The sequence below is a fragment of the Triturus cristatus genome, chromosome 2_1 (assembly GCF_964204655.1).
Source record: "Triturus cristatus chromosome 2_1, aTriCri1.1, whole genome shotgun sequence".
Lineage (NCBI taxonomy): Eukaryota > Metazoa > Chordata > Amphibia > Caudata > Salamandridae > Triturus > Triturus cristatus.
Window position 1 is genome coordinate 883,346,449 of NC_140581.1, and position 24,631 is coordinate 883,371,079.

The 24,631-nt window shown below is 43.5% G+C and overlaps 1 protein-coding gene across 2 annotated transcripts in view; it reads left to right on the plus strand.

The window, feature by feature from the left end:
• The window catches only part of LOC146866034 (annexin A1-like), a 256,849-nt gene that overhangs the window by 116,102 nt on the left and 116,116 nt on the right, over positions 1 to 24,631 (plus strand). For both annotated transcript variants that reach the window (XM_085633053.1, XM_085633055.1), the window contains exon 4: positions 20,887 to 20,981. In XM_085633053.1, coding sequence (XP_085489179.1) covers positions 20,887 to 20,981 — 95 coding nt within the window. The remainder of the gene's footprint in view (positions 1 to 20,886; positions 20,982 to 24,631) is intronic.

Sequence of the window (24,631 nt, forward strand, 5' to 3'; positions counted from 1 at the left end):
CCACTCGCTTCTAAATACTGTGCATGATTATACATGGAAAGGAGCTGGGTGTGTGCTAAGAGTCTGCTTCTTCCCCCAAAAAATCGCTCCCCCTTTTTCCTACTAATGCAACTGTGAAATCACCAGAGCAAAACGCAATAAATCTCTGCCTGTAAATCCTATTTGCACACAGAGTCATGTTTTCACATTAGTCACAAGACGAAATTTCTTTGCCAATTTGAATGCACACTTACTGCTCTTTTTTTTTGGCAAGTGAAAATCACTTTTACAGACTGACACATTATGAAACCACTTTTCAGTTTTTTTAAAAAGCCCATGTCCAGACTGCTTTTTCAGACCACCACCATGTGTATCCTCGGTGACTGCCTACACTCCAGCAAGGGCAACCAGCCTTAGTGATGCTGAATGTATTTGCATTACAGACTGAAACCTCAAAACCCCACTCGCTTCTAAATACTGTGCATGATTATACATAGAAAGGAGCTGGGTGTGTGCTAAGAGTCTGCTTCTTCCCCCAAAAAATCGCTCCCCCTTTTTCCTACTAATGCAACTGTGAAATCACCAGAGCAAAACACAATAAATCTCTGCCTGTAATTCCTATTTGCACACAGAGTCATGTTTTCACATTAGTCCCAAAACGAAATTTCTTTGCCAATTTAAATGCACACTTACTGCTCTTTTTTTTTGGCAAGTGAAAATCACTTTTACAGACTGACACATTATGAAACCACTTTTCAGATTTTTTTTAAAAAGCCCATGTCCAGACTGCTTTTTCAGACCACCACCATGTGTATCCTCGGTGACTGCCTTCACTCCAGCAAGGGCAACCAGCCTTAGTGATGCTGAATGTATTTGCATTACAGACTGAAACCTCAAAACCCCACTCGCTTCTAAATACTGTGCATGATTATACATAGAAAGGAGCTGGGTGTGTACTAAGAGTCTGCTTCTTCCCCCAAAAAATCGCTCCCCCTTTTTCCTACTAATGCAACTGTGAAATCACCAGAGCAAAACGCAATAAATCTCTGCCTGTAATTCCTATTTGCACACAGAGTCATGTTTTCACATTAGTCCCAAAACGAAATTTCTTTGCCAATTTGAATGCACACTTACTGCTCTTTTTTTTTGGCAAGTGAAAATCACTTTTACAGACTGACACATTATGAAACCACTTTTCAGATTTTTTTAAAAAAGCCCATGTCCAGACTGCTTTTTCAGACCACCACCATGTGTATCCTCGGTGACTGCCTTCACTCCAGCAAGGGCAACCAGCCTTAGTGATGCTGAATGTATTTGCATTACAGACTGAAACCTCAAAACCCCACTCGCTTCTAAATACTGTGCATGATTATACATAGAAAGGAGCTGGGTGTGTGCTAAGAGTCTGCTTCTTCCCCCAAAAAATCGCTCCCCCTTTTTCCTACTAATGCAACTGTGAAATCACCAGAGCAAAACGCAATAAATCTCTGCCTGTAATTCCTATTTGCACACAGAGTCATGTTTTCACATTAGTCCCAAAACGAAATTTCTTTGCCAATTTAAATGCACACTTACTGCTCTTTTTTTTGGCAAGTGAAAATCACTTTTACAGACTGACACATTATGAAACCACTTTTCAGATTTTTTTAAAAAGCCCATGTCCAGACTGCTTTTTCAGACCACCACCATGTGTATCCTCGGTGACTGCCTTCACTCCAGCAAGGGCAACCAGCCTTAGTGATGCTGAATGTATTTGCATTACAGACTGAAACCTCAAAACCCCACTCGCTTGTAAATACTGTGCATGATTATACATAGAAAGGAGCTGGGTGTGTGCTAAGAGTCTGCTTCTTCCCCCAAAAAATCGCTCCCCCTTTTTCCTACTAATGCAACTGTGAAATCACCAGAGCAAAACGCAATAAATCTCTGCCTGTAATTCCTATTTGCACACAGAGTCATGTTTTCACATTAGTCCCAAAACGAAATTTCTTTGCCAATTTAAATGCACACTTACTGCTCTTTTTTTTTGGCAAGTGAAAATCACTTTTACAGACTGACACATTATGAATCCACTTTTTAGATTTTTTTAATTGCACATGTCCAGACTGCTTTTTCAGACCACCACCATGTGTATCCTCGGTGACTGCCTACACTCCAGCAAGGGCAACCAGCCTTAGTGATGCTGAATGTATTTGCATTACAGACTGAAACCTCAAAACCCCACTCGCTTCTAAATACTGTGCATGATTATACATGGAAAGGAGCTGGGTGTGTGCTAAGAGTCTGCTTCTTCCCCCAAAAAATCGCTCCCCCTTTTTCCTACTAATGCAACTGTGAAATCACCAGAGCAAAACGCAATAAATCTCTGCCTGTAATTCCTATTTGCACACAGAGTCATGTTTTCACATTAGTCACAAAACGAAATTTCTTTGCCAATTTAAATGCACACTTACTGCTCTTTTTTTTTGGCAAGTGAAAATCACTTTTACAGACTGACACATTATGAATCCACTTTTTAGATTTTTTTAATTGCACATGTCCAGACTGCTTTTTCAGACCACCACCTTGTGTATCCTCGGTGACTGCCTACACTCCAGCAAGGGCAACCAGCCTTAGTGATGCTGAATGTATTTGCATTACAGACTGAAACCTCAAAACCCCACTCGCTTCTAAATACTGTGCATGATTATACATGGAAAGGAGCTGGGTGTGTGCTAAGAGTCTGCTTCTTCCCCCAAAAAATCGCTCCCCCTTTTTCCTACTAATGCAACTGTGAAATCACCAGAGCAAAACGCAATAAATCTCTGCCTGTAATTCCTATTTGCACACAGAGTCATGTTTTCACATTAGTCACAAAACGAAATTTCTTTGCCAATTTAAATGCACACTTACTGCTCTTTTTTTTGGCAAGTGAAAATCACTTTTACAGACTGACACATTATGAATCCACTTTTTAGATTTTTTTTAAAAGCCCATGTCCAATCTGCTTTTTCAGACCACCACCATGTGTATCCTCGGTGACTGCCTACACTCCAGCAAGGGCAACCAGCCTTAGTGATGCTGAATGTATTTGCATTACTGACTGCAACCTCAAACCCTTAAAGTATTCCTTATTTTTACCAGTACACCTTAATTTATCATGAAAAAATAGTCCATATTATTTTACATGTTCCTCACATTTAAATTTCTCCCAAAACAGAAAATAATAAACACAACTTCTACAAAAGGAATTCCAATTCTATTATTCATTTCTTAATTTACCATATACATCCCCTCTCAAACTCATAACTCACCTTTAAAATTAGTTAGTTGTGAAAGAAATGTGGCACTCAAACAGCAGATTATCAGAGCCAGGATCTCTGTTCTCTACACCTCTCTCCTCTCAGCAGAACCAGATAATGGCAAACTTTCCCTCTCTTTTTCCACACATATACATGTTAATTTCAAATCTCAGTGCTTCCCCCTTTTTTTCAAATGTAATCACACATTTCTATTGGTTGAAAACCAACCCTTTTCCAAAAGTACCCTGCCCCCAACTTGACTTCTGCCTAGTACCCTTCCCCCAACTTGACTTCTGCCTGCTACCATAGCAACAGCTCATGGAACACTGCTGTGTGGAGTTAGGTCAGAAGTTCGCCACACAATGTTTCAATTCCACAGAGCAAGAGTGCTTGACTTTTCAAACCTAACAGCAAATCCATAGTACTGTTCTTTGGTAACACATTTTTTTGTACCAATACAAAACATGCTTCTATTAATTTACACATACAGCCTAGTTTTTATTCTAGAATGGTATGAAACAGCCAATCAGTTCTTTTTGTTTTGAAAAAAATATGTATGCCTCCATTTCCAAACTGTCTTTCTTTTCATATTGCCATTCTACTGAAAGACACCTCCTGAGTGCATCCAGTTCTCCTTTGAAGATGTTCACAGTGTGGATTGTAGGACACAGCTATGTCTTCTGGAGTGAAAAGTTTGCAGAGAAAACAGGTATGGTGAGAGACCTTGCTTTGCCAAATGTAGACATTAAATGGATTGGTCAGAGAGGGTTAAAGTAGCACCAATTGATGCCATTGGTGAAATCCTTCATGCAAATCCAACACCCTGACCTCATAATAGTGCACTGTGGTGGCAATGACCTAGGCACTTTGACTGGGGTAGGTCTGGAAATGCTTATGAAGGACACCTTTGCACAACTGTTTTCTCTTTTCCCTAAAACTGCCTTTGTGTTTTCCAACATATGCCAAAGGCAAAAATGGAACTGGTCCAATCATTTCTGTCCGCAAATTGACAAAGCAAGGAAGCACGTCAACAAATCTGTTTCTGCTTTCCTCCGTGACTATGGTATGGGTGCCATTTACCACAACAACTTGCGTTATGACATGCAAGACATTTATAGAGGAGATGGTGTGCACTTCAATGATGAAGGGAACAGAGTCTTCCTCTTGAACCTTAGACTCTGCATCGGTACTTACTTGTAGGTACCACTAAAAAAATCACTTCATAAACACAACGGCTCTTTTTAGAGCCCCCTCATATCTAAACACTTAAATCTGCATTTAATTTCATTTTTAATTTTTTTTTTCTTCCGTACGCTTACCGTAAGCTTACCGTACGCGTACCCCGTGATTTTTTTAAAAATCAATAAATGTTTTCTTTGTACTTTTCTGTCCTTCTTTGACCCCCTCACAAATGTAAGGGGGTCTGTAACTCTCCTCCTTGCCCCCTTTTCTTGTTTTCACTCTTTTTTTTCTGAGTGAAACACACAAAATGGCGTCCGCCGCTTCCTGGTTTCGGCCGATTCGAATGTTTACTAAGATCTTACAGCCAATCAGAATAGCGCTCGCGCACGCCACCGTACGCGTACGGTAAGCTTACGGTAAGCGTACCGTAAGCTGGCTCAGATATATATATTGATTTAAAGGCTATTTTCTCAGAATCTACTGAACAGATTTACACCAAACCTACAAAAGGCACTTCCTTGACCTGAGGACTACCTCTCTGCCAAATTTCTAGTAATTCTGTTCAGCCGTTCGGGCTGTAGCCCTGTCTAAAGGTCCTATGGAAAAATGCATGGGAAAAACGCGTTTTGGGACCCCCCTTTTATCTCAGCCCCCGCTTGACGAATCCCCCCGAGACTTTCAGGGTAGGAGCGGAGCGTAGCGCCCCACCTATTTAGAGAAATTCGCGAGGATTCGTCGACCGGCGCCAAAGTTATTCAAAATAGAATGTTGCGGATTTCCTATGGAAAAGGGGTCCTAACTATAACTACCTACTGGCGACCGCCAGTAGGTAATATATATATATATATAACGGAAAAAGAAAAGAAATAATGAATTTAAATGAAAGACAACTTGAACTCACTAAGACTCTGTAAAATACTTTCGCATTACCTGTGAAATGCACCATGGGAACTGTATTTTTTAATGCCAGTCACGTGATTTTCGAAGTTTAAAAAGCGCGCAGAAATGCACTTGCAACTAATAATCCCCACCTGTGATCAAGGCAATACATTGCTGAAACGCGTAAGGACAAGGGGTAACCTTTGCTCTGCTGTGCCTGTGAGTTAAAGTCTGCATCTCCGGTATTGGGCCTCTTGTGGTGTGTGACGGAAGTTAAATTGACGGGCTGCTCCGTGCCCGTTGTTGGAGGCCACCCTGCAGGGTTGGAGGCTCTCTTCTCGGAGGCATGTTGTTGAAATATATATATATATATATATATATATATATATATATATATATATATATATATATATATCCAAAAGACTCCCTCAGCGAGGAAGGAAGGGAGGCGCACTCGCAAATCGGTAATAGGATGCTTGTTTATTTCTTTCTCATATATATATATATTAATAAAAAACAATGCTTTTATTTTTGGTTTAGAAAATTTTGAAACTATTGCATGCTCTGTCTCCTCTGATTTGTCAGCAGAAATGCCCTCTATCATGGCCAATCTACAGAGAAACACTTTTCTCAGCCTCCACGCAACATGAAAACCGCCCGAGTTGAATAAAACCCTTCCTGGTTTTTTAACATCATTAAAAGAAAAATATTATAATCAAGGCAATTTTTGTTATTCTACTCTATGAAAGCCCACGTTACCACACACAGACCCGAGATACTAAGCCTCATCCATTCATATTGTACATTAGGCACAGGTTAATATACAGCAAGGCCTAACACTGACATAACATATAGGAAAATCATATCACAGATGGCACCAACTTTCCCCCCAACTATCGCTTGTTATGTTTTTTGCCGCGTGATAAATACAAACACAATTGGTAAAACATATAGATGTGAGTTATTTTAAATGTGCTTTTTTGCGTTTTTCTGGACATGCAAATAAATTGCACATTCTGACAAAGTGAATGATATAACTGAGAAAATTTAGATCTGACAGTATGAGACATTAAACAGCCGAAAACTAACATTCTGACATCCTAGCAAACTATTGGCAAAATGGATAGACCAACTAGCCTTGGCAGTAGACAGCGGAGCTATCCCTCATGGGATATTCTGATTAACGTCTCAGTCGACAGGAGTAAGAACAAGCATTTACAATACAATAGGTCTCGCAATTGCGACATTTTGAGCTATTGGTGTTGTAAATGACAATGCTTTTTATTTATCTCTTTTGAAAATTAACACATAAATAAAAGGCATTGTCATTTACAATGCCAATAGCTCAGAGGCTGTGATAGACATTCATAGAACATTAGGGACTACTGTGGCTAGGAATAAATGTGACGGTGGATATTTCCCTGGATGACTTTGGCCGTGAAATTACTATTTAAAGATGTTTCTGGCATTAATTGGGTTCCAGTGAGACTGGCTGTGATTGAGATTCGCTGTAGTAGCACACCCATTTAATATGATGATTGGCAGCAGAGGATGACACCAGGACTAACCTCTGGAAATTCTTATTCACTGATGGCTTTAGAGTCCCTGGATCAAACAAGCCAGCTGGATTCATTGACATGCATTGTAATGCACTGTAGATAGCCTGGGATGTTTGCTTTTGTACCACTGCGCGCGCACACACACAGAACATCACCAACCACCACGGCCCACTCCTCCTCATGCGACAGCCTCATTACGCACTGCACATGCAGAAGGATGCCAACAGGGAGGAGCCAAGGGCTACACAGCTAAAATGTAGTGTATTCTTGTTTTGTAGTGGATATTTATACATCAGTTTCCAAAAATAAATCTTCCACAGCTCGACATCTCAAGGTGAGAAGGTTGTGCTGACCTTGTACACTGAACAGCTCTTGCACATTCTCCATGTCACAATAGTCTGGCCCCGCAGACTGCATTCACACTATGACATGGCTGAAAGTGAACTCATTGTGAATTCGTTTCCCACAGAGGATTCCGCAGGTCTCCATTCCCTGTGCTGTATTTACATCTGCTAACACCAGATAATGGTGCATAAGGTCTCTTGGTAAGACTACACTTTGGCACCTTCTGACCATTTGAGTCTCAACAGCACTTAGATTAGCTGCTGAGTTTATCCCTGCTTACTGAGGGAGTCTGTCCGGCACACACAGCTGCGTCACACTTATGGGCCTTATCTGAGAACACTTTAGATAAGCTGCCGTTTTTAGGGGTGGAAATACATGACAACATGCTACCAACTGACTGCTCAGACGCGTGCACACAAACAAAACACATTGAAGTGCATCGGATAACCCAACTAGACACAAGAGACAAATTAAAAGATGGCATGCACTAAAAACATCAAATTTCGTCCCGGTTGCATTTAAAATGAAAGTGGCTGAGAGTATGCTCTTTGGGAGGTAAAAGCATGTACAAACCAAGAGTAAGTTCCTGCCTGTACCTCGTCATGTGTTAGTCTTCTTGGTATGCTGCAGCTGCGGCGCTGTGTATCCACTTCTTGGCACTGCACGTCTTCCTTGCCGTACCTCTCAACATGGTAGGCTGCAACATCGGGGGCACGGGGGCGGAGGTTTAGCAGCTCCCGATGATGCAAAACACTAAGGGGCAGATTTACAAGCCCCTTGCGCCACTTTTGCATCACTTTTCCCATGACGCAGAAGTGGCGCAAGGGGCTTGTAAATCTGCCCATAAGTGAGGAATATTGGGGCAGATCTATATTGGAGATGCGCCACTTTTACGCCGCCGTTGCGTCACTTTTGGGACGCAGCGGCGGTGTAAACCCTGCGCCAGGTTGCGCCATATTTACATCGTGACGCATCTATGGAGATGCGTCACGATGTAAAGCCCTACGCCACGTAAAACCTGCGTCAGGTTTCACGTGGGCGTGTCGACAGAGGGGGGGGGGCGTTCCGTCGCGGGAACGCCCCTGAAAAGTGACTCAGTCAAATCTATAAGATTTGACTGAGTCACTTTCCCAACGCTGATGCGCCAAAACCCTGCGCCTGCTTGAAGCAGGCGTAAGGCTTGACGCACCATGTTAGGGAAAGGGTAGGTTGGAACAGTGCTGGAGTTGCGTCGCGCTTGCGACGCAACTGAAGCACTGCGCCAACCTTACGCCATCGGATGCGTCACGCATCTGTTTATTCCTGCGCCATGATGCGCCGCATTGTAAATGCGGCGCATCATGTGTGGCGCAAGGGTAAACTTGCGTGACGCATCATTCCTGGCGCATCCTTGCTGATTTGCAGGGATGCGCCAGGGAACATAAATCTGCCCCATAGTATTGCAGGTTGCAATTTGAAACCCTCTTCACCTACTTCAAACCATGAGAGCGGAGGCACTGTAAAGAGGGAGTGACTATCACTCCCTCGCCTGGGTGAGCCTGTTTCCATCTGGAGAGCTGCGGGTCCGCCGGGTCCGCAGACAGTGTAAGCTCTAACACTGCCAGCGAACCGATTGACCGATTGTTTCTGGGTCAACAGTTTCAAGAAACGCAGCGTTTTCCCGCGCAGTGGCTTGCCCTTTTCAAAGAGTGACTGATCATTTTTCAGTTCTTTATTGCTGTTTGGGGGTCAAACTCAGGTTCTAATTTCGGTGAAACCTTTGCCCAGAAAGCCCAGTGTGTAATAATGACCAAAGAATGAAGTAATACTGTCACAAAATGTGCAGCACTAAACCACATAATTACCTTTTCTTGCCACATAAATCAGTCAACTCTGCCCCATAATTCGGTCCTCCTCTCTGGCACAATTCCAGTGGTCCTGAAAGAAGACGACCTTCGCTTCAGAAGGTTAGCTATAATGTTGCCAGACAGTTGGCTGGCACACTACGTTTTTACATACATTCGGTAAGGACATGGGATCGATCCCAACTCAAACAATATCACCCAGTTATTATTAGAATAGACGTATTACACTTGTAATCTGCACAAATCCCTCACATTTATGTTTTTATCTCGTGAATATTATATGTTTGCAATATCTCTGAATCATGTAATTGTGGGAGGCTTAGGCAAATTGGAGCCCCCGGCACTTTTGTTTTTTTTACTTAGCAGATCCTGTCACTGTGTCTATTAAGAAGTTAAAGGGATAACTTCATACAGTTGAAAGCGACATTAACAGTCCAAATTGTTCTGGCCTTGATCGACATTCTTTAGAGACTTATTAGCCTGTGAAGTGTTACAAGGAAACTGGAAACTTGGCGGATAAAGCACAGACGGAGGGTCCTCCACTGTGTGGGGAATAGACGATGCCCACTCTGTTATCAGCACCCACCTGGGAACTGGCATCAACCATAGGGTGCACAGCCGGCAACAATAAACAGCTGTGAGGGGGCACCATCGCTGCTGGCGTCGGCGTTAATCAGTAGGGCAGCATCCCGAATGCCGACAAGGGCTACCCCGCCCTCCATCCGTCCTAGGTTGGAAAATTGAGCATCATTGAACAAAGGTTATTTCAAAATCTATTAACAGCCTTAGAAGCGGTATAGAATTGTGTATATATATATATATATGCACAATGCGTGTACGATAAAATGTACACGCACACTTTTGTTACTTTTCATTAGTGTGCCATGCTAAAATAAACCGTGCTCCTGTGTAGATAAAAGGCATGTGGGCGGCTGAGACTGAAGTGACAGTGACAGGCTGTTGTTACCACCCAGAGGGTACAGCCGCCTAATGGGAACAGGAGGAAGCAGCTGGTGTCTGCAATAAAGGGCGAGCGGTGATTTGGTGGTCCCTGGCGAGAGAGTTTGCGACACAATCAAAACAAACTGAGAGGGAGGGAAGGAAGAAATGTAAAAAATCAAATTCAACTGAAAAGAAGCGGATGGGGAAATGCTACGTTTCTGGCAGAGGGTGGTCGGAGGGTGGAAGCAGCAATGGACCTTACAATAAAAACAAGGAAGGAATCCCTAAACATGACATTACCAACAGCTGCAGCGCAAAGAAACTGTAGTTGGTCGGTGCTGCTTCCGATAAAAACGGAAGTGATGCATTGGACCAACAACCAATAGGGAGGCAAGAAATCGTAAATAAACCAATTAGAAGCAGCAGGTGGGATTACCCTCACTATATGGATTACCAGATGTCTCGGAGCTGCCTACGCGAGACCTAAAAACGGCTGTGAATTAGCTCCATGTGTGGAGGGTGACTTTTTGCTGAATCTGGGGTTTTCAGCACATAACACTTCACATGCCAGGACATGCAGTTTCATTATTTAAATTGTTTATTGGCCTACAGGTCCAAACTGGCTTACTCCTGCTGCCTGAAAAACAGGCCCGACTGAAGGTAACTGCCATAACTTGACTCAACGTGCAACTATAGAAATATTAGAGATAAAGTCATTTTAAACATTCAGGATTGCTTTCCCACATATCTAGAGGCAGAGACACGTCAGATATGGGCGTATAATTAAAAAACACAGACGGGGCTGTCTCGTGGAAAAAGACGAGAGGCTAGGTAGCCTGTGGGGAGAAAGCAGGATGGGAATGTGCTGTCAAAATAGGTGTGAAGTTCTAATCAATCACAAAAAGTGTCTATAAACTTTTAATTTGAGGTTAGTTTACAAGAAATAATTATTGGGAACATGTAACATGTTTTACTATTACCAGTGATGTAGTGTTCGATACGCGGTGAAAATAAAAATAATGTGAAAAGGCAGCAGAACTGTATAGAAGACTTTGTCACATCTCCTACGGTGTTTACCGTAGCTGTCAACGACCAGGGGTCAGTAGGGTGACTTTCGACCAATATATAAGGCCGTTTCGTTATAAGCCTACAAGCTCCATCATGATTCTAATTCCTGGCTGAAAAGGCAGGAATGGTTGAAAGTCGGTCAATCATTTGCCTCCCAATAATACATGTTGGTTAATGTATTGTCCATTGAGCTAAACTGGAGCTAGGAACTGGAAGGACAATATGAGCAAATGTAGACTTGTTTTATACACCTTCAGCATCGAGCCTAAGTTACCTCTTTTGCCGGGCTTTTTAGTTGCTTCAAGTGATGTGACATTTTCAGACACTTTTGTCAAAAAAGACTTCTATTGACTGAAAAGAAAATCACTTCTAAAGGGTTTTTTGCACCGTGTAAAGTGAAATATTATTGCTGTTTGCCATTTGGTATTTTAAATCACTGCAACTGAAGAATCAACAGTCAGTCGTGTGTAAAAGTTGTATTTCCAGCTCCTGATCCACTGTCCTCCAGTACCTACAGAAAGTTTTATTGTGGAGATACTGTAAATATTTCACACTTGTCTCACTTGGAGATGGTGACTGGCACATTACTGCAGGCTGCATGCATGCTTGCATGCTTGCAAATGCTACAGTACCGAGCAGCGCATGCAGAGTGAATTTGTAGAAGAACATTAGATGGAGGGGCCTGGGTTCCATTTTGGGAGTCTCAAACCTGCCTGTTGAAGCCGTGAGGAGTTATAGGAATTAGACGGCTTTGTGTATTGCTGCATTCCTGTGAGCTGCGTGGGACAAAATGGAATAGGGAGAGAGAGGCTCTCCCTGCACACTTCAAAGGGTGCTCGTTGATTCAGTGAGAGATCACAAGGAAATGGCCAAAACACATATCAGAAAGGAGATGGAGCTGATAAGAGAGTCATAGAAAGTGGGGCTGGGAGCCCAACATGAACCTTTTAGTTCACATATCACTGTGGCTGACATCCAGGTGTGAACTCTAGTCCCTCCAACGGCCTTTGTTGTGGAACTATCAGCTTCAGAATTTCTCCTGCTGTGACATGGCTTTGCAAGAGAAAGAGGGAGATGAGAAGGATGTAAATCACATTTGGTGTCTGGAAATGGGCTATAAGAAGGGGAAATTGAGACCCCACAAAGTGTCATTTGTCAAGCAGCCAGATGAGCTGGGTGAGGAGGTTAAGACTTCTGCCTCTGATCAGGACTGGGGGCCAAGGCCTGCTAGTCTCCCTGCTGAGTGAGGGAACATCACCTAGGGAAACTAAGATCATCTACTCTGGAGTCTGGAGCTTGGTGCATCAGCACCTGCCTGTTTGCCAGGACCAGTGTGTGCAGTGAGGAAAAGAAGAGCATTAAAGGGAGTAAATTCCAGTGTGGAGTCTTTTCGAGTGTACTCCCGTGTGAGGAGACGACTGTTGCACCTATCGGGTTATTAACCTTGTGCAGACTGAGTCTGCGACACCTGCATTCCAGGAGAGGACTGCTGTGAAGATAGCCGTGTTAAGATTGCTGTTCTGTAAGGGCTGAATCCTGTGCTGCCCCACTGCGGTGAACCTGTGTGCCTTGAGGGGCCGCCATGGAAGGACTGCATTGCAGAGAAGGATGTAAACCTGAGCAAAGCTATAGCAGCTACCCCGTATTCTAGGAGCTGCAGCCTTGATGAGGACTGCCATGCTGATCAGGCCAAAGCCTTGTGGAGCGGTTGTGAAGCAACTCTGTATGCCAGGAGGGCCTGCCAGGAGTAATTGTGCCATGTGGATCATGTAGGAGACCGTGAATTGCAAGCAGCTGTGACCCGTCAGTCATCAGCAGCAAAAGGACTGCAATCAATCGGACCCTATGGATCGAGTGAGGAAGCCGTGAAAGTACAACTGCCGCAACAGGATAGCAATAAGGAGCATCAGAATCACCCCACCCATTGGGGAGCAAAGACACTTTCCCTGCAGGAGTGACATGGAAACACCTTTGATTGCAGCTGGAGCATGTTGGTGTAGACTCAGAGGACAGCCTGCACCTGTCGAGTGCTACCACAATGCTCTCATGCTGCCTACTCACCTGAGCAAGACCAGTGCTGTTGAGAATGCCCTGGGATGCAGCACCCTCCCTCTCTGCTGGAGCAGGTAAGACTCTGACAGGTCTTCACGGGCCCTGGGGAACTCGTTGCTCAGAGTGCTGCGGCACTAAGACACTTCTGACCATAATTAAAGAGTTAGAGTAGAATTTCCAGTTAAAGGCCTGCTAGTGAGCATTTCCTGGATGCAGCCACTAGTGAATGGCGAATAACCCCCCTGAGGAAGCCTTAGACTGTCTACCCCTGAGAGTCAAGGGTTGAAGGGACATTTGACCCATCTGTTCAGGATCCATAGCAAGCCAATTCCCGGACACCAGGAGTAAAAGCCCTCAACCCCCCACAGTTGGACCCAAAATACCCTGTGTGCCCCTTGGTCCTTTGAATGGGGTTCTGACAGGGAACATTTTGTGATCACTAGCAGAGCATAATCAAGGTAAACATGCCCCGCAATACAGAGGAGTAACTAGTTGCATAAAGCAACACGTGTATTACCTGCTAAAATAGAGGCTATAGAATGTGAGAAGGTTTCCGATTTTCTCTGAGCAAGCTCTGGCAAAGTCAGTCAGTCTCAAATTTAGAATTTGATTGCCTAGCTACTAGCTTTGACAATGCTTGCTTTCATTGGCATTGGCAAAAAAAAAAAGAACGGAATGTCAACCGGTTCATAGATACACATGCATTCACACGCTTATGTGGCAATGTTGGAATGGTTTTTCTTTTCCTTCACAAGAAAAACCTTTTTAAGATGTCAAACTGATGAATTTCAATGTATTAATTTGTGGCCATTGTGAGATGTTGTTTCTAATAAAGAAAAGGTGTTTCTAAATGGCTTCCTATCTGTGGACATGTGATGCAATGGTAGCCCCTTTGGCATCTTTTTCATATTTAGACTGCCATTCCAAGATAGTGATTGCCAAGACAATCAAGCCAGAGGTCATGCCGGTTTACAGCACGAGCCTCAGTCCGAGGCAACAGCGGGGAGAAGTGGCTGTCAGGTGGTCCCTGATTATGTTCTATGCCACAAATAGCTGCAATAAAAAATAGCTAGCTTGCTATTCCATTATAAAAATGCAGGTATGCTGTGAGGTCCATCTTAGAAACTCTGGAACAGGCTTGCTATGTACTGCTTTAGCTAAAGGTTAGTTTAGTGGCTGTGTTAGGAAGTGTTAGGGTGTTAAGAATTCAATAAACATGTTATCGTTTTTCTTGCTGTTTTTTCTGTCCATGAAATGCTTTTCTACATTTATTTTTGTATTCTTGTGGTTACCATTCATATTCATTGTGAATGCCTTAGGCTAAAATTTTAAAATATTTTTTTGAAAAAATACATGTCCTGTTTCTTAGGGCTATTTTGAGTGTGTTATTCTTAAAGGAAAGAGGATTTGGAGTTCTCCTGTGTCCATGAATTCATCATGTGGGACTGATCATTATTCACCAGAAAATACTTCCTGCTCATTATTGCTCAGTGGGTTGTGTATGGGTTTCAAATGGATTTCTAATATATATTGGCACATTGACTTAGTCCTTGCACCAATGTGTAAAAATATGACCCCTGCAATTGTGGGGACCCCAGATGTCATGTCACATTGCAGCACTGCAGTTGAAGGATACAGCTTATCTAATCAAAGGGATAGTAAAGAAGCGATGGTCAGGGAATGAAAAAACAAGAATAGGGAGAAAAGCCATTGAATCAAAAGTGGTGGACTGAGCTAGACAAGAAGGCTTTCCGATAATGGGCAAGGGACTGGCCCCAAGGCTCACTATACTATTTTTTGTTCACAATAAACATTCGACAACAGATAGGTAACTATGTGTAGATGCAACATAATTAGGAAGGTGAAGGTCACATTTTACACCACTGTGTTTTCCTACTGTATACTGCTTTTTCGGAGGTAGGCTGTGATTGCACCCTTGCAACAGCGATTGGAATCCCACTGAGGTGAACCCGATCTAGATGGTGCTGCCTTGACCCGTCGACCATCTTGGGGAGTACAGCTTTAGTCATGTGCTGAAGTGTGTCAACACTGTGGCCTGACTCTCTGCAGGTGTGGGATGGATGAGATTGGGGTTGGTGAATTACGTCTTCACAGGCATTGGAGAAAGTAACCAAAATCATGCCGGAGTGGCCTGAGGTTCCTGCAGCTTTAAAATTGTAATTATCATGGAATGGTGAAGGTTGCTGTACATCCTACATTTCACACTTCAATATTGTCAATTCATCCAGTAACACATTTATAACGCGTTATTCTTTATATTTGTGTTTCTCTGTCATTATTTTAATTACTAAAAAACATGTTTTATTTGTAACGCTTTTCCCAAATTATTTTTTTGCAATGAACTAATAGTAAAAGTGCTTAAAGTGCAACATATCCTCTATGTTATCCAACTATTGAGTGCGTTGGTTGCTGCTCATGTGTTGCTTACATTTTAGGTAAAATGAGAAAAGGGATTAAACGAATTCACAAGAGCAAAACCTAATGTAAAATATTATAGTTTCTACCATGACTTTCCTTACACATGAGGTCTACCTTATTCTCATAAAGCTGCATATTTATACCATGTTTATCTCGTCTCGTTGCCTGTTTTGGTTGCAGATTTTGGGGCCTGATTACTAAGGCCTTTTTGAGTGCCTAATTACCTGAAGTTGCACAGCTGTAGTACTACTGTATTACAGTGAAGTTGCGTGAAAGAGTGCTCCTGCAGGACTTCTTCCTGTACTCACAAATGATTATGAATCGGCCCTCATGTTTCCAGTTCAGAGCCACACCGATTCTATACAAGTGGCAGATGATGCTGGGTTGATACCCGCTCAGTTAGGACACTGTGCTAAGCAGTCTGCAGGTTGAAGAGCTCCAACTAAATGATATTGAATGGCTACAAAACAGAATAGTGATCGTGAGCACCTAAGAAGTTATGGAATCGTAAATTCTGATCATCTGCCTTGAAATCCAACCCTTTTCCATGTCGTAAGGGAAAATGCCCTGCATTTTAGTAAACAATAATCTTACACTGACGGGTCAAGGGATCACAGCCTTTTCAACTTCTTTCTACTAATTGAACTGATTTATGAACACTTTCCGGCATTGCCTATTCAAGAAAAGAGCCCTGGCTATACGTTTATTTTCTTCATTTGGCTAGTCTAACATGTTATGCTTAAGCGTGGTTCTGTATCTATTGAACAAACTATCACACATATAATGTAAATGGGACAGTTTGACTACTGAACTCACATGTATCCTCCTCTTTTGTAACTCTGTTTGCTAATGAAGTCTTCGCATGTTTAGTGGTCCATGGGTCAACAGATTTTCTACAGGGTAAGTTTTCCATTTCGCTTGGTCAATTTCAAGCTTTGCTATTTGTCTCTCCTCTGAAGAAATCCAGAAGGCATCTCAGCCTTTCTGCACTGTGAATATAAGCCGATGGAAGGTTTTGTTCTATGAAAGCTGTGACTCACTTGAACTGGTTTTATTTGATTATCAGGAGGTCAATGAAATTCCTTCTTTTTGTGCACAGATTGCACGAGCAGTTCAGGTTTCTGAATATGTGCTAAGGGCTTTAACACCAAGGGCCTGATTACGATTGCAGTAGGAGAAGCGCCTGACTACCATACCTGGGGGAGTGGAACCGCCCGACATGTAGTCGGCTGTTCCACCCACCAAATTACAATATGACCACCATGTAGGTGGTCGAAATGCCCTTTTCCATTGTGGCTTGTGCTGGGGCCTGGAAAGGACTACAGCACAACCCGCAGTGGAAAAATGCATTTTGCAATCATCCTTGCACCTTGTGCCATGCACCATTTTGTGCCTGGCACACATGCATGGATGTTTGGAGGGGCCCACTGGTGCCCCTTGCCACATAGCGGAGGACCACGGGGGACAGAGGCCCTGTTAGGGGCCCCCAAATCCCTTTCTGTCTGCCTCTACATGACGGTCAGATCTCCATGTAAAGGCAGGGGGAAAGGGACATCATAATCCCTATGGCGGAGCCTCTGCAGGCACCACCCCCATTGTAGGGATTACGGTTCGACCGACATGCCGACAGGCTGCTTAATAAAGTGGTGGTTGGACTGCTATCCTGGGTGTCGGCTGGTCCGCCACCGATGGCATGTCCGTGGGGGTCCGTCCGACATCCTAATCGGGCCCCAAGAGTCATCTGGCTGATGTAAGAGCTTAGCTTATTTTGAGCTCCTTTCAGATCTACCCCAACATCTTAAACAATTATCATCATCAGCTGGGTGTGCTTCTCATGTCAATCTGATGCTCTTGTCACCGTCTACAGCTTTCCTCAGCCAGATATTTGAATTACCTCTAAGATGCCTTCACCATAAAACATGTGAAACAGATCTAATGTCTTGCATCACAGTTCAGTCATCTATTCATACCTGCTCCCCAGGCCTCCTAAAAGGTACATAAGACTAAGGGCCTAATTAAGATGTCGGCCAGACTTAAGTTCGCCCGACACTGTCTCGGTCCTGTGACTGACCAACCTCTGGTCAGGGGTCCTGACTGCCCAAATAGGATGCGACCAAACACTGTTCATAAACTGGCTGCAATACATGCTCCCATAAGGGAAATGGGAGGTGCTGTTCATCCCTGCACCCTGTGGCAGGCACCTAAAGGTGCCTGCTACGGGGTGCACCGATCAACAGGGAGTCAATTGACCCCCAACCGGAGGCTGCACACACAAGGGGGCCCTGCTGGGGGCCCCTAAACCTCCTTTCTGACATGGTTTCCATATCGGACAGGCCGGCATGGAAACCATACCGGAAACCATGCATCATAATCCTAAGGGCAGAAAGGCCTGCCTTTTGGGATTATGAACTGGTTCCAAGTGGCCGACGGGCTCCTTGAGACCATTGGATGTCAGCCAGAATGACTGGCTGGTTTAACTTCTGACCACCAGCATTGCAATGTGGTGGTTAGAAATAAACCGAAGGGCCGATTACGATGTGGCCTGAGAAGGCTCCGAGCATCAGTAGGAGCCTTTCCGGGCCGCATCGTAATCAGCCCCTATGTGCATTAGCATGCCTAAACTCTGCTGGATGCTGGCCTTACCCTTGGTAAATGTCTGTAGCAATAGAAAATAGAATCTTAATAAAATGTGCATGATCATTCTGAACACTGTTCAACCCTTACAAATATGGGTTACAACGATCACAACATAATTTAATGTTTAGTGGTATTTTCACTATATGGATGTTAATGTCAGTGTCAGACTGGATCCTCAGTCTGGCACTCTGGCACTGTCTAAAGGGCCAATGTGTGGACCATTTTTTTGGTTCCATAACGCCCTGTGGGACCAAACAGCATGGACCACTCACTGGCCCTTTAAGTCAGGCCATCTGGCAGTGCCAGAGTGTCAGACTGACCGCAAAGCCAGTCCTACACTGGAAATTTTTATTTTAGTGCATCAGAGATGTAACAAAATCATATCACACCATGGAAACAAGCATTGGCAAACCAATAATTCTCTCTTTAAACATACAAATGTTGGCTAGACCAGGTTTCTAATTGAAAATACAAGTCAGATCAATCAGTCAGTAAAGCCCACAGGTTTCACTATAACTGAAAGTGTTTCCATATCCCCATCTCATGTCATGTATCCCTTCACACTTGCAAGAATTATCATTGTTATGGTAACCATCATGACATTGAGGACCCCAATTTGCCAAGAATCCCCTTCAATATGACAAGGTCAGCATTTGAACCATGATGTGCCCGATCTCTATGGGTGGTCTCTAAAATGCCAGGAATTACCACTAGCATACTACAGATGCTGAATTTAAGTGCTCACAGTAACCTCCACAATGCCATGGTCAGAGGTTTACCCACAGATAGCCACCATCCTGCTATGGATGGGTACAGAAGACTAAGAAATACCAGCAATATGCCATAGGTGTTTCTAAAAGGCTAAGAAATGCCACCTTCATCCCTTGGGTAGACCCAAAATGCTACAAAGCACCACCAATATGCCATGGCCAGCAGTTTGTCGAGAGAGGGTACATTCTGTAGTGGGCGGTGTCATATTGTTACAAATTACTACCAATATGCCATCACCAGTAGCCTGCCCAGGGTTCATATCATTTTACCGGGAGGGCTCCAAAAAATGATAACGATTATCACCAATATGCCAGATCTGGAGACAATGCCGGAAATTGACACCGAATATGCCAGAAATTTCGCCCAGATTTGCCTGGCCAGGAAAACTCTTTCACAGATGCACACATGTACTATCACCTTCAAATGAATACATGCACACACTCACATATGTGCTCATATGGGTTTACAAGCACTCTCTGACACTCACAATAGCTATCATGCGTTCTTTTCTTTCAACTCCTCAATGGTTCGTGGACCCTTGACAGGAACTCCGATTGAACAAAAAACAGACAGCACAGTCACAGGAGTAAAACAGAAAGCACAGGGACTGGAGTGTGAGGCAAATGTCTCGGGGCAGTGCAACTCAACATTGTAGCTAGACGTGCGGTTGCTGGCCCTACACAGTACATGTCTGGCATTCATGTTGCAATCTTTCTGGAAAGTATGGGGCCCGGCGCCAGAAGTCAGAAGCACCATGTGGGTGTCAGTAGTCCTGGAGGAGGCAGAAACATTGGATCAAAGAGAGTGGGGGGGGGGCACTGTATGTAAAAAACAAAAAGCAAAACTGGTTTCAGGAAGCCAGCGATTTCATAATCTACATATTTTACAGAATATCTACCTCCTGAGGTGCTACTATAAGAACTATTGGATGCTAATTTACCCTAATTACTCCTGTTCCACCCCCCCCCATCCCACTATACTGAAAAGGAACTTATTAATCGAGTTTCGCTGGAATGGGAGTTGTTGTTGATAATCGATTACCAGATGAGCAGAAAAACTGCACTCACGAAATTCCACTGATATTTCACCATCTTAAACCTCACCTAACGTGGGAGATGGTAATCACCCATAAGAGGAATCGCTACGAGAAGCGAGTGCTCAAACTCCGAATCTACAGGTCCCATTCCACAGGGGATTCATTGTTATCCCGCTATAAAACAGCATCCTGGAATTGCCACATTATCACTAATATTAGATCACCAATGGGGTTCCATTGCACCTCTCAGAATGAGGGACTTAATACAATCTAGTTAAGACAACTTTACCTTTATTTTGTATAAATGCACATTTTGCATTATTTGTGATGTTTTCTGTTTCTGCTAGCAACCTTTCCATGGTTAACTGTTGTGATGAAACAAGATCCCTATATGCATTGTTAAGTATGTTTTAGAGACCCTTGGGCACATCTCTGTTTGTGAGTGGATACTTTGTGAGAGGTGGAACGTAGCTTGGGTATACAGCAGTACATCTTTCCTTTCACTTCCACTTAGCCGTGGTGAAAATCTTCCTTGCAGAAGGTCTGTGCTTGGTGAGCCAGGGGCGCAACACAGCCCCTGCGGTGTAGGGGGGGCACCAACCCTCCAAGGAGCCCTCGAGTATTCAGGGTGGCCCCATTCAGCCCAAGATCAATGAATATCTGTGTGATATGGGATACTAGGGCCCCGTTGACCCTTTCTGCAGGGCTGCCCCATCAGTTTGCATTAGGCCGCTGTGGTGAGTCTGTTGGTAGACCTGCTGTTTTATAGTACACTTACCTCCTCCTTGTACCTTGCTACAGATGGATATGTCCTGACACCACGTTTCCTTGGTACACATTACAAATTGCTTTATTTTTTCCGCCTCCCACAGGAGTAGACGAAGCGGCGATTACCGATATCGTGACGAAGCGAAACAATACAGAAAGACAACAGATCAAAGCTGCCTTCCAACAGGCTACAGGAAAGGTAAATACAGGCGGTTCATACATCTTTTTATTGTCCTTTCCTTTGAGGGTGAAATAGCAACTGTGAGGAGGCGTTGACTCTATTAAATTGGGTGGCATAAAATATTTCTCTCATTCACAAAGGTAAGTAGGGTGAGGCGCCAATGCTGCCAGAAGATTGCACTACTGAATATTGACCCCAGAATATAGCCATAAAAAGAATAGCGAGGACAGAATTTCGAGGAACAAAATATCAAAAGGTTCGTGAGTTTAGGGGAGTCAAGATTTACTATTCCTAACTTCACACCAACGTACCTTCAAGATATATGTACCGTGTGAATACATATATGTGAAGTTAGGAATTACTTGCCTGTTGATATATATATTTTTATATATTTTGTCCTCGATATTGTGTTAAATTGATATTCTGGAGTTGCAACTCAGGGTGCACACCTTACAGAATTAGATATGATTAGTCTATGTAGGATCTCTACTGCAGACCTGAACCTCTTTGCTGCAGTGACACATTGGCATACATCTCAGTGGTATACTGGTTAAACTTATCACTTGTTAGCATGAGGAATGTTCTTTGTAAATGAGGCAGTGTCCTTTTCTCCACTCTCCTGCTTAAGATGCTATAACATTGAAAGGGCCTATCCAGAGTAGAGATAAAAGCAGACCTTATCATCTGGTCTTGTTACTCTAACATAAGCCAACAATAGGCCTTCAAGTATGTTCCTTTTTTGATGATGTCTCCTAGGGTATTGTGGCATCGTTCACCAGATGGCCCCTTAAAAATAGGGTTCGAATCTGCTACTCCCAAGAAATACACATATTTTCCTTTCCCAATGCTGCAAAGTTTGCTTACTTCAAACAAACTCACACTACCCTGGACAGTTCCTGCCCAAAAGTTTTTGCTGACGGATTTTTCATGAATGTCATTTCTTCAGATGCACGTGTTACTGGTACAGTTGTCTCCTGCAATGATGCGCTATTATTGTGACCCTCTTTGTTTATACTTAATATTGGTGAAACATTACGAAGTAGCTGTAGATAAAGTGTCCACTAGCGTTAATTCAGACCACTCATAGTATGGACATAGCAACAGTGGTGTATGTTAGCCAAGTGTCCCAGAATGGATAGGGGCTAGTTTGTCCATTGCAGACTCAAGAGATGAAATCATATCCCACCACATCCGACAGCCACAACAGTCTATAAACAGAAGTACAAATGAAGTTGTTTGAGTTCAGAGGTGTTAGTGGGCAGCAGTTCTTACACTCCTTGTGGCCAGAAACAACACTGATCCCCGTAAACTGCAGGATATCCTAGAAGACTGCACTTGAGTGATGCTAGCACTTCTTAGACCAGTCATACATAGCCTTCTACTCACAGTAACATGCACAATTTACCATACTGCTTGACTACTCAAAATCCTCTTTCATCCTTCTACATCTTATTTGTAGTCCTTGATTAAACAGAGTATACTAGCTATCAGTGCTTGTATTTTCATTGCCCAGAGTTCCTTTTTTACACCACAAAGATCCAGAGTCAGTCTCTTTCATTCATAGGCACGGTGGGGGGGTGCCGCAAGTTATCATTGTAGGGCCAGTGCTGAAGGAGCCAGTCCACATTGGTTTCAAGGAAGAGTCTATTTTGGGTTGATTTAGAGATTGGTGGACAGAGTACTGTATTGCAAATGTGATGGAATACCCTATCTGCCAAACTCCCAGTCTGTACAACTCACTTAAAGATGTGCTGACCGTAACTTTTCCGTCAGAAGCGTCCCCCGTTGGCTATTTTGACCAAATGCTTACTCAGACAGCATGATGGATTAGGGACCATCGGAGTAAAGTCATCACACCACTTGCTCTATTTATTATTTTTCTCAAACATATTTTAATGCATTTTGACAATCATAAACAAGACATAATCAAAGACAACATTGCCATACATTGTGGTATAAGCCAGCAGAAGTGGCAACAGCCAACCATATACTTGAAAAAGCATAAGTGGTGCATACCTTGTGATAAACTGTTTAGATGATATAAAAATCACATTTACATGCATAACAAAAAGATTGAAAATGAGCAAAATACACTTATCCACTAACCACCCCCAACGTAAACTGCCATTCAGAGTTCACGCCCCCAAGAGAATCAGTACATAATGGGTGAGATCTATGTGAGTTCATAAGTACATATGAGGGTTACCATACAGCCTGTAGAATTAGATGTAGGGAAGGACAAGATACAGGGACATGAAAGTATCATCTCCGTTGTGCAGGCAGGGTTCAGACGACTTCCTCCTCCTGGGATTTATATTGTTACAGTAGATCAACCCACGCTATCGCTATGGGCTGCTTGCGTACCCACGGTATTCTTCCCTAAGCAGCGCGTAACTTTCCACTGTGCCCCAGCGCTAAACCTCCTCTCGCCAGCCCGCAACAAGGGGCGCTGTTCGAGATTTCCAATGCATGCAATCTACCATTTAGCCTGAAGAAGTACCAAATCCATAAAATGAGCCATAGTCTTAACTGTTTTGAGCCTAGGGTATAGGCCCAAAAGGCACTGTTCATCATTATTCCAGTGTGTAGTCCCTGTGAGTCTTGCGAGCGATTCCCTAGTGTCCCTCCAATAGGATGATAAAGACACCACCTGCTTTATTTGAAGTAGACTGTATGATGTTTTTTTTCTATCTGTCACCACCAGTAAAAACTTATTAGTGAGAGACAAAAAAAGCATGAATGACCCCCACACCCTGGTAGCCACTCCCAGGGTGTGGGGGGCCTTAGGTTTTTTTTATTTTTATAAACTCCAACTTTGGGAGTTTGTTTGAGAAAAACAAAAAAGTTAGAAGTTTGAGAAATGGCTGACAAAAGTGACTGCAGCCATCCACCAAACTTTTTTTTCCCTGGAAGGGAACAACCATGACAGTGTTCCTTGCAAGGTACAGAGATGACTTCTGGGATAGCTGTCATCTCTAAATTTGATCTGACTGGCTTGAAGCTGATTATAAATGTTGAACATTTTAGAGGACATCATTGACTCCACATGCATCTGAGTAGTGTGGGGTCAGTCGATGGCTTGAAAGTGGTCTAAAAAAGGAAACTCCTCCCAGCCTTCTATGCTGTTCTACAACTGATTCTTCGTAACTTCTCAGGAAGAGATTTCCAAAGAGTTGGCTTATGCACAATCAAAGAGCATCTGCCCTAAATATGTTTTCCACCTAGGCCCATGGATGTGAGGAGCTAGCGTCACCCTGAACATTCTTGCAGGCTTTTGGAGCCCCATTCCCTCAATTCGATATTGTTGGCCTTTCTTTTGAATTACTTTATGTCATCTATGTGTAACTGCGGGCTCGTTTTTCAAGCTGTATCTGAGGTTTCAGTTTGCATGTAACCCCGCCCAGTCATAATTGTGCATGTCGGAGAACATTTCAATGAGCCATTCAACTTACTGCCATTGCACTAATTAACCCCTTGTGTGCCCATGACGAGCTGGACTCGTCATGGGCCGCGGTTGCGCTGTGCCCATGACGAGTCCAGCTCGTCATGAACCCCGCCCGCTAATGCAACGGCCGGCACAGGGCGGGGAAAGGGCGTGGCACACAAGGGGTTAAGGAAGCCTCAGACTAAACATTTTCAAACCGGCCTGAGGTTTCTCGGTAAGTGCA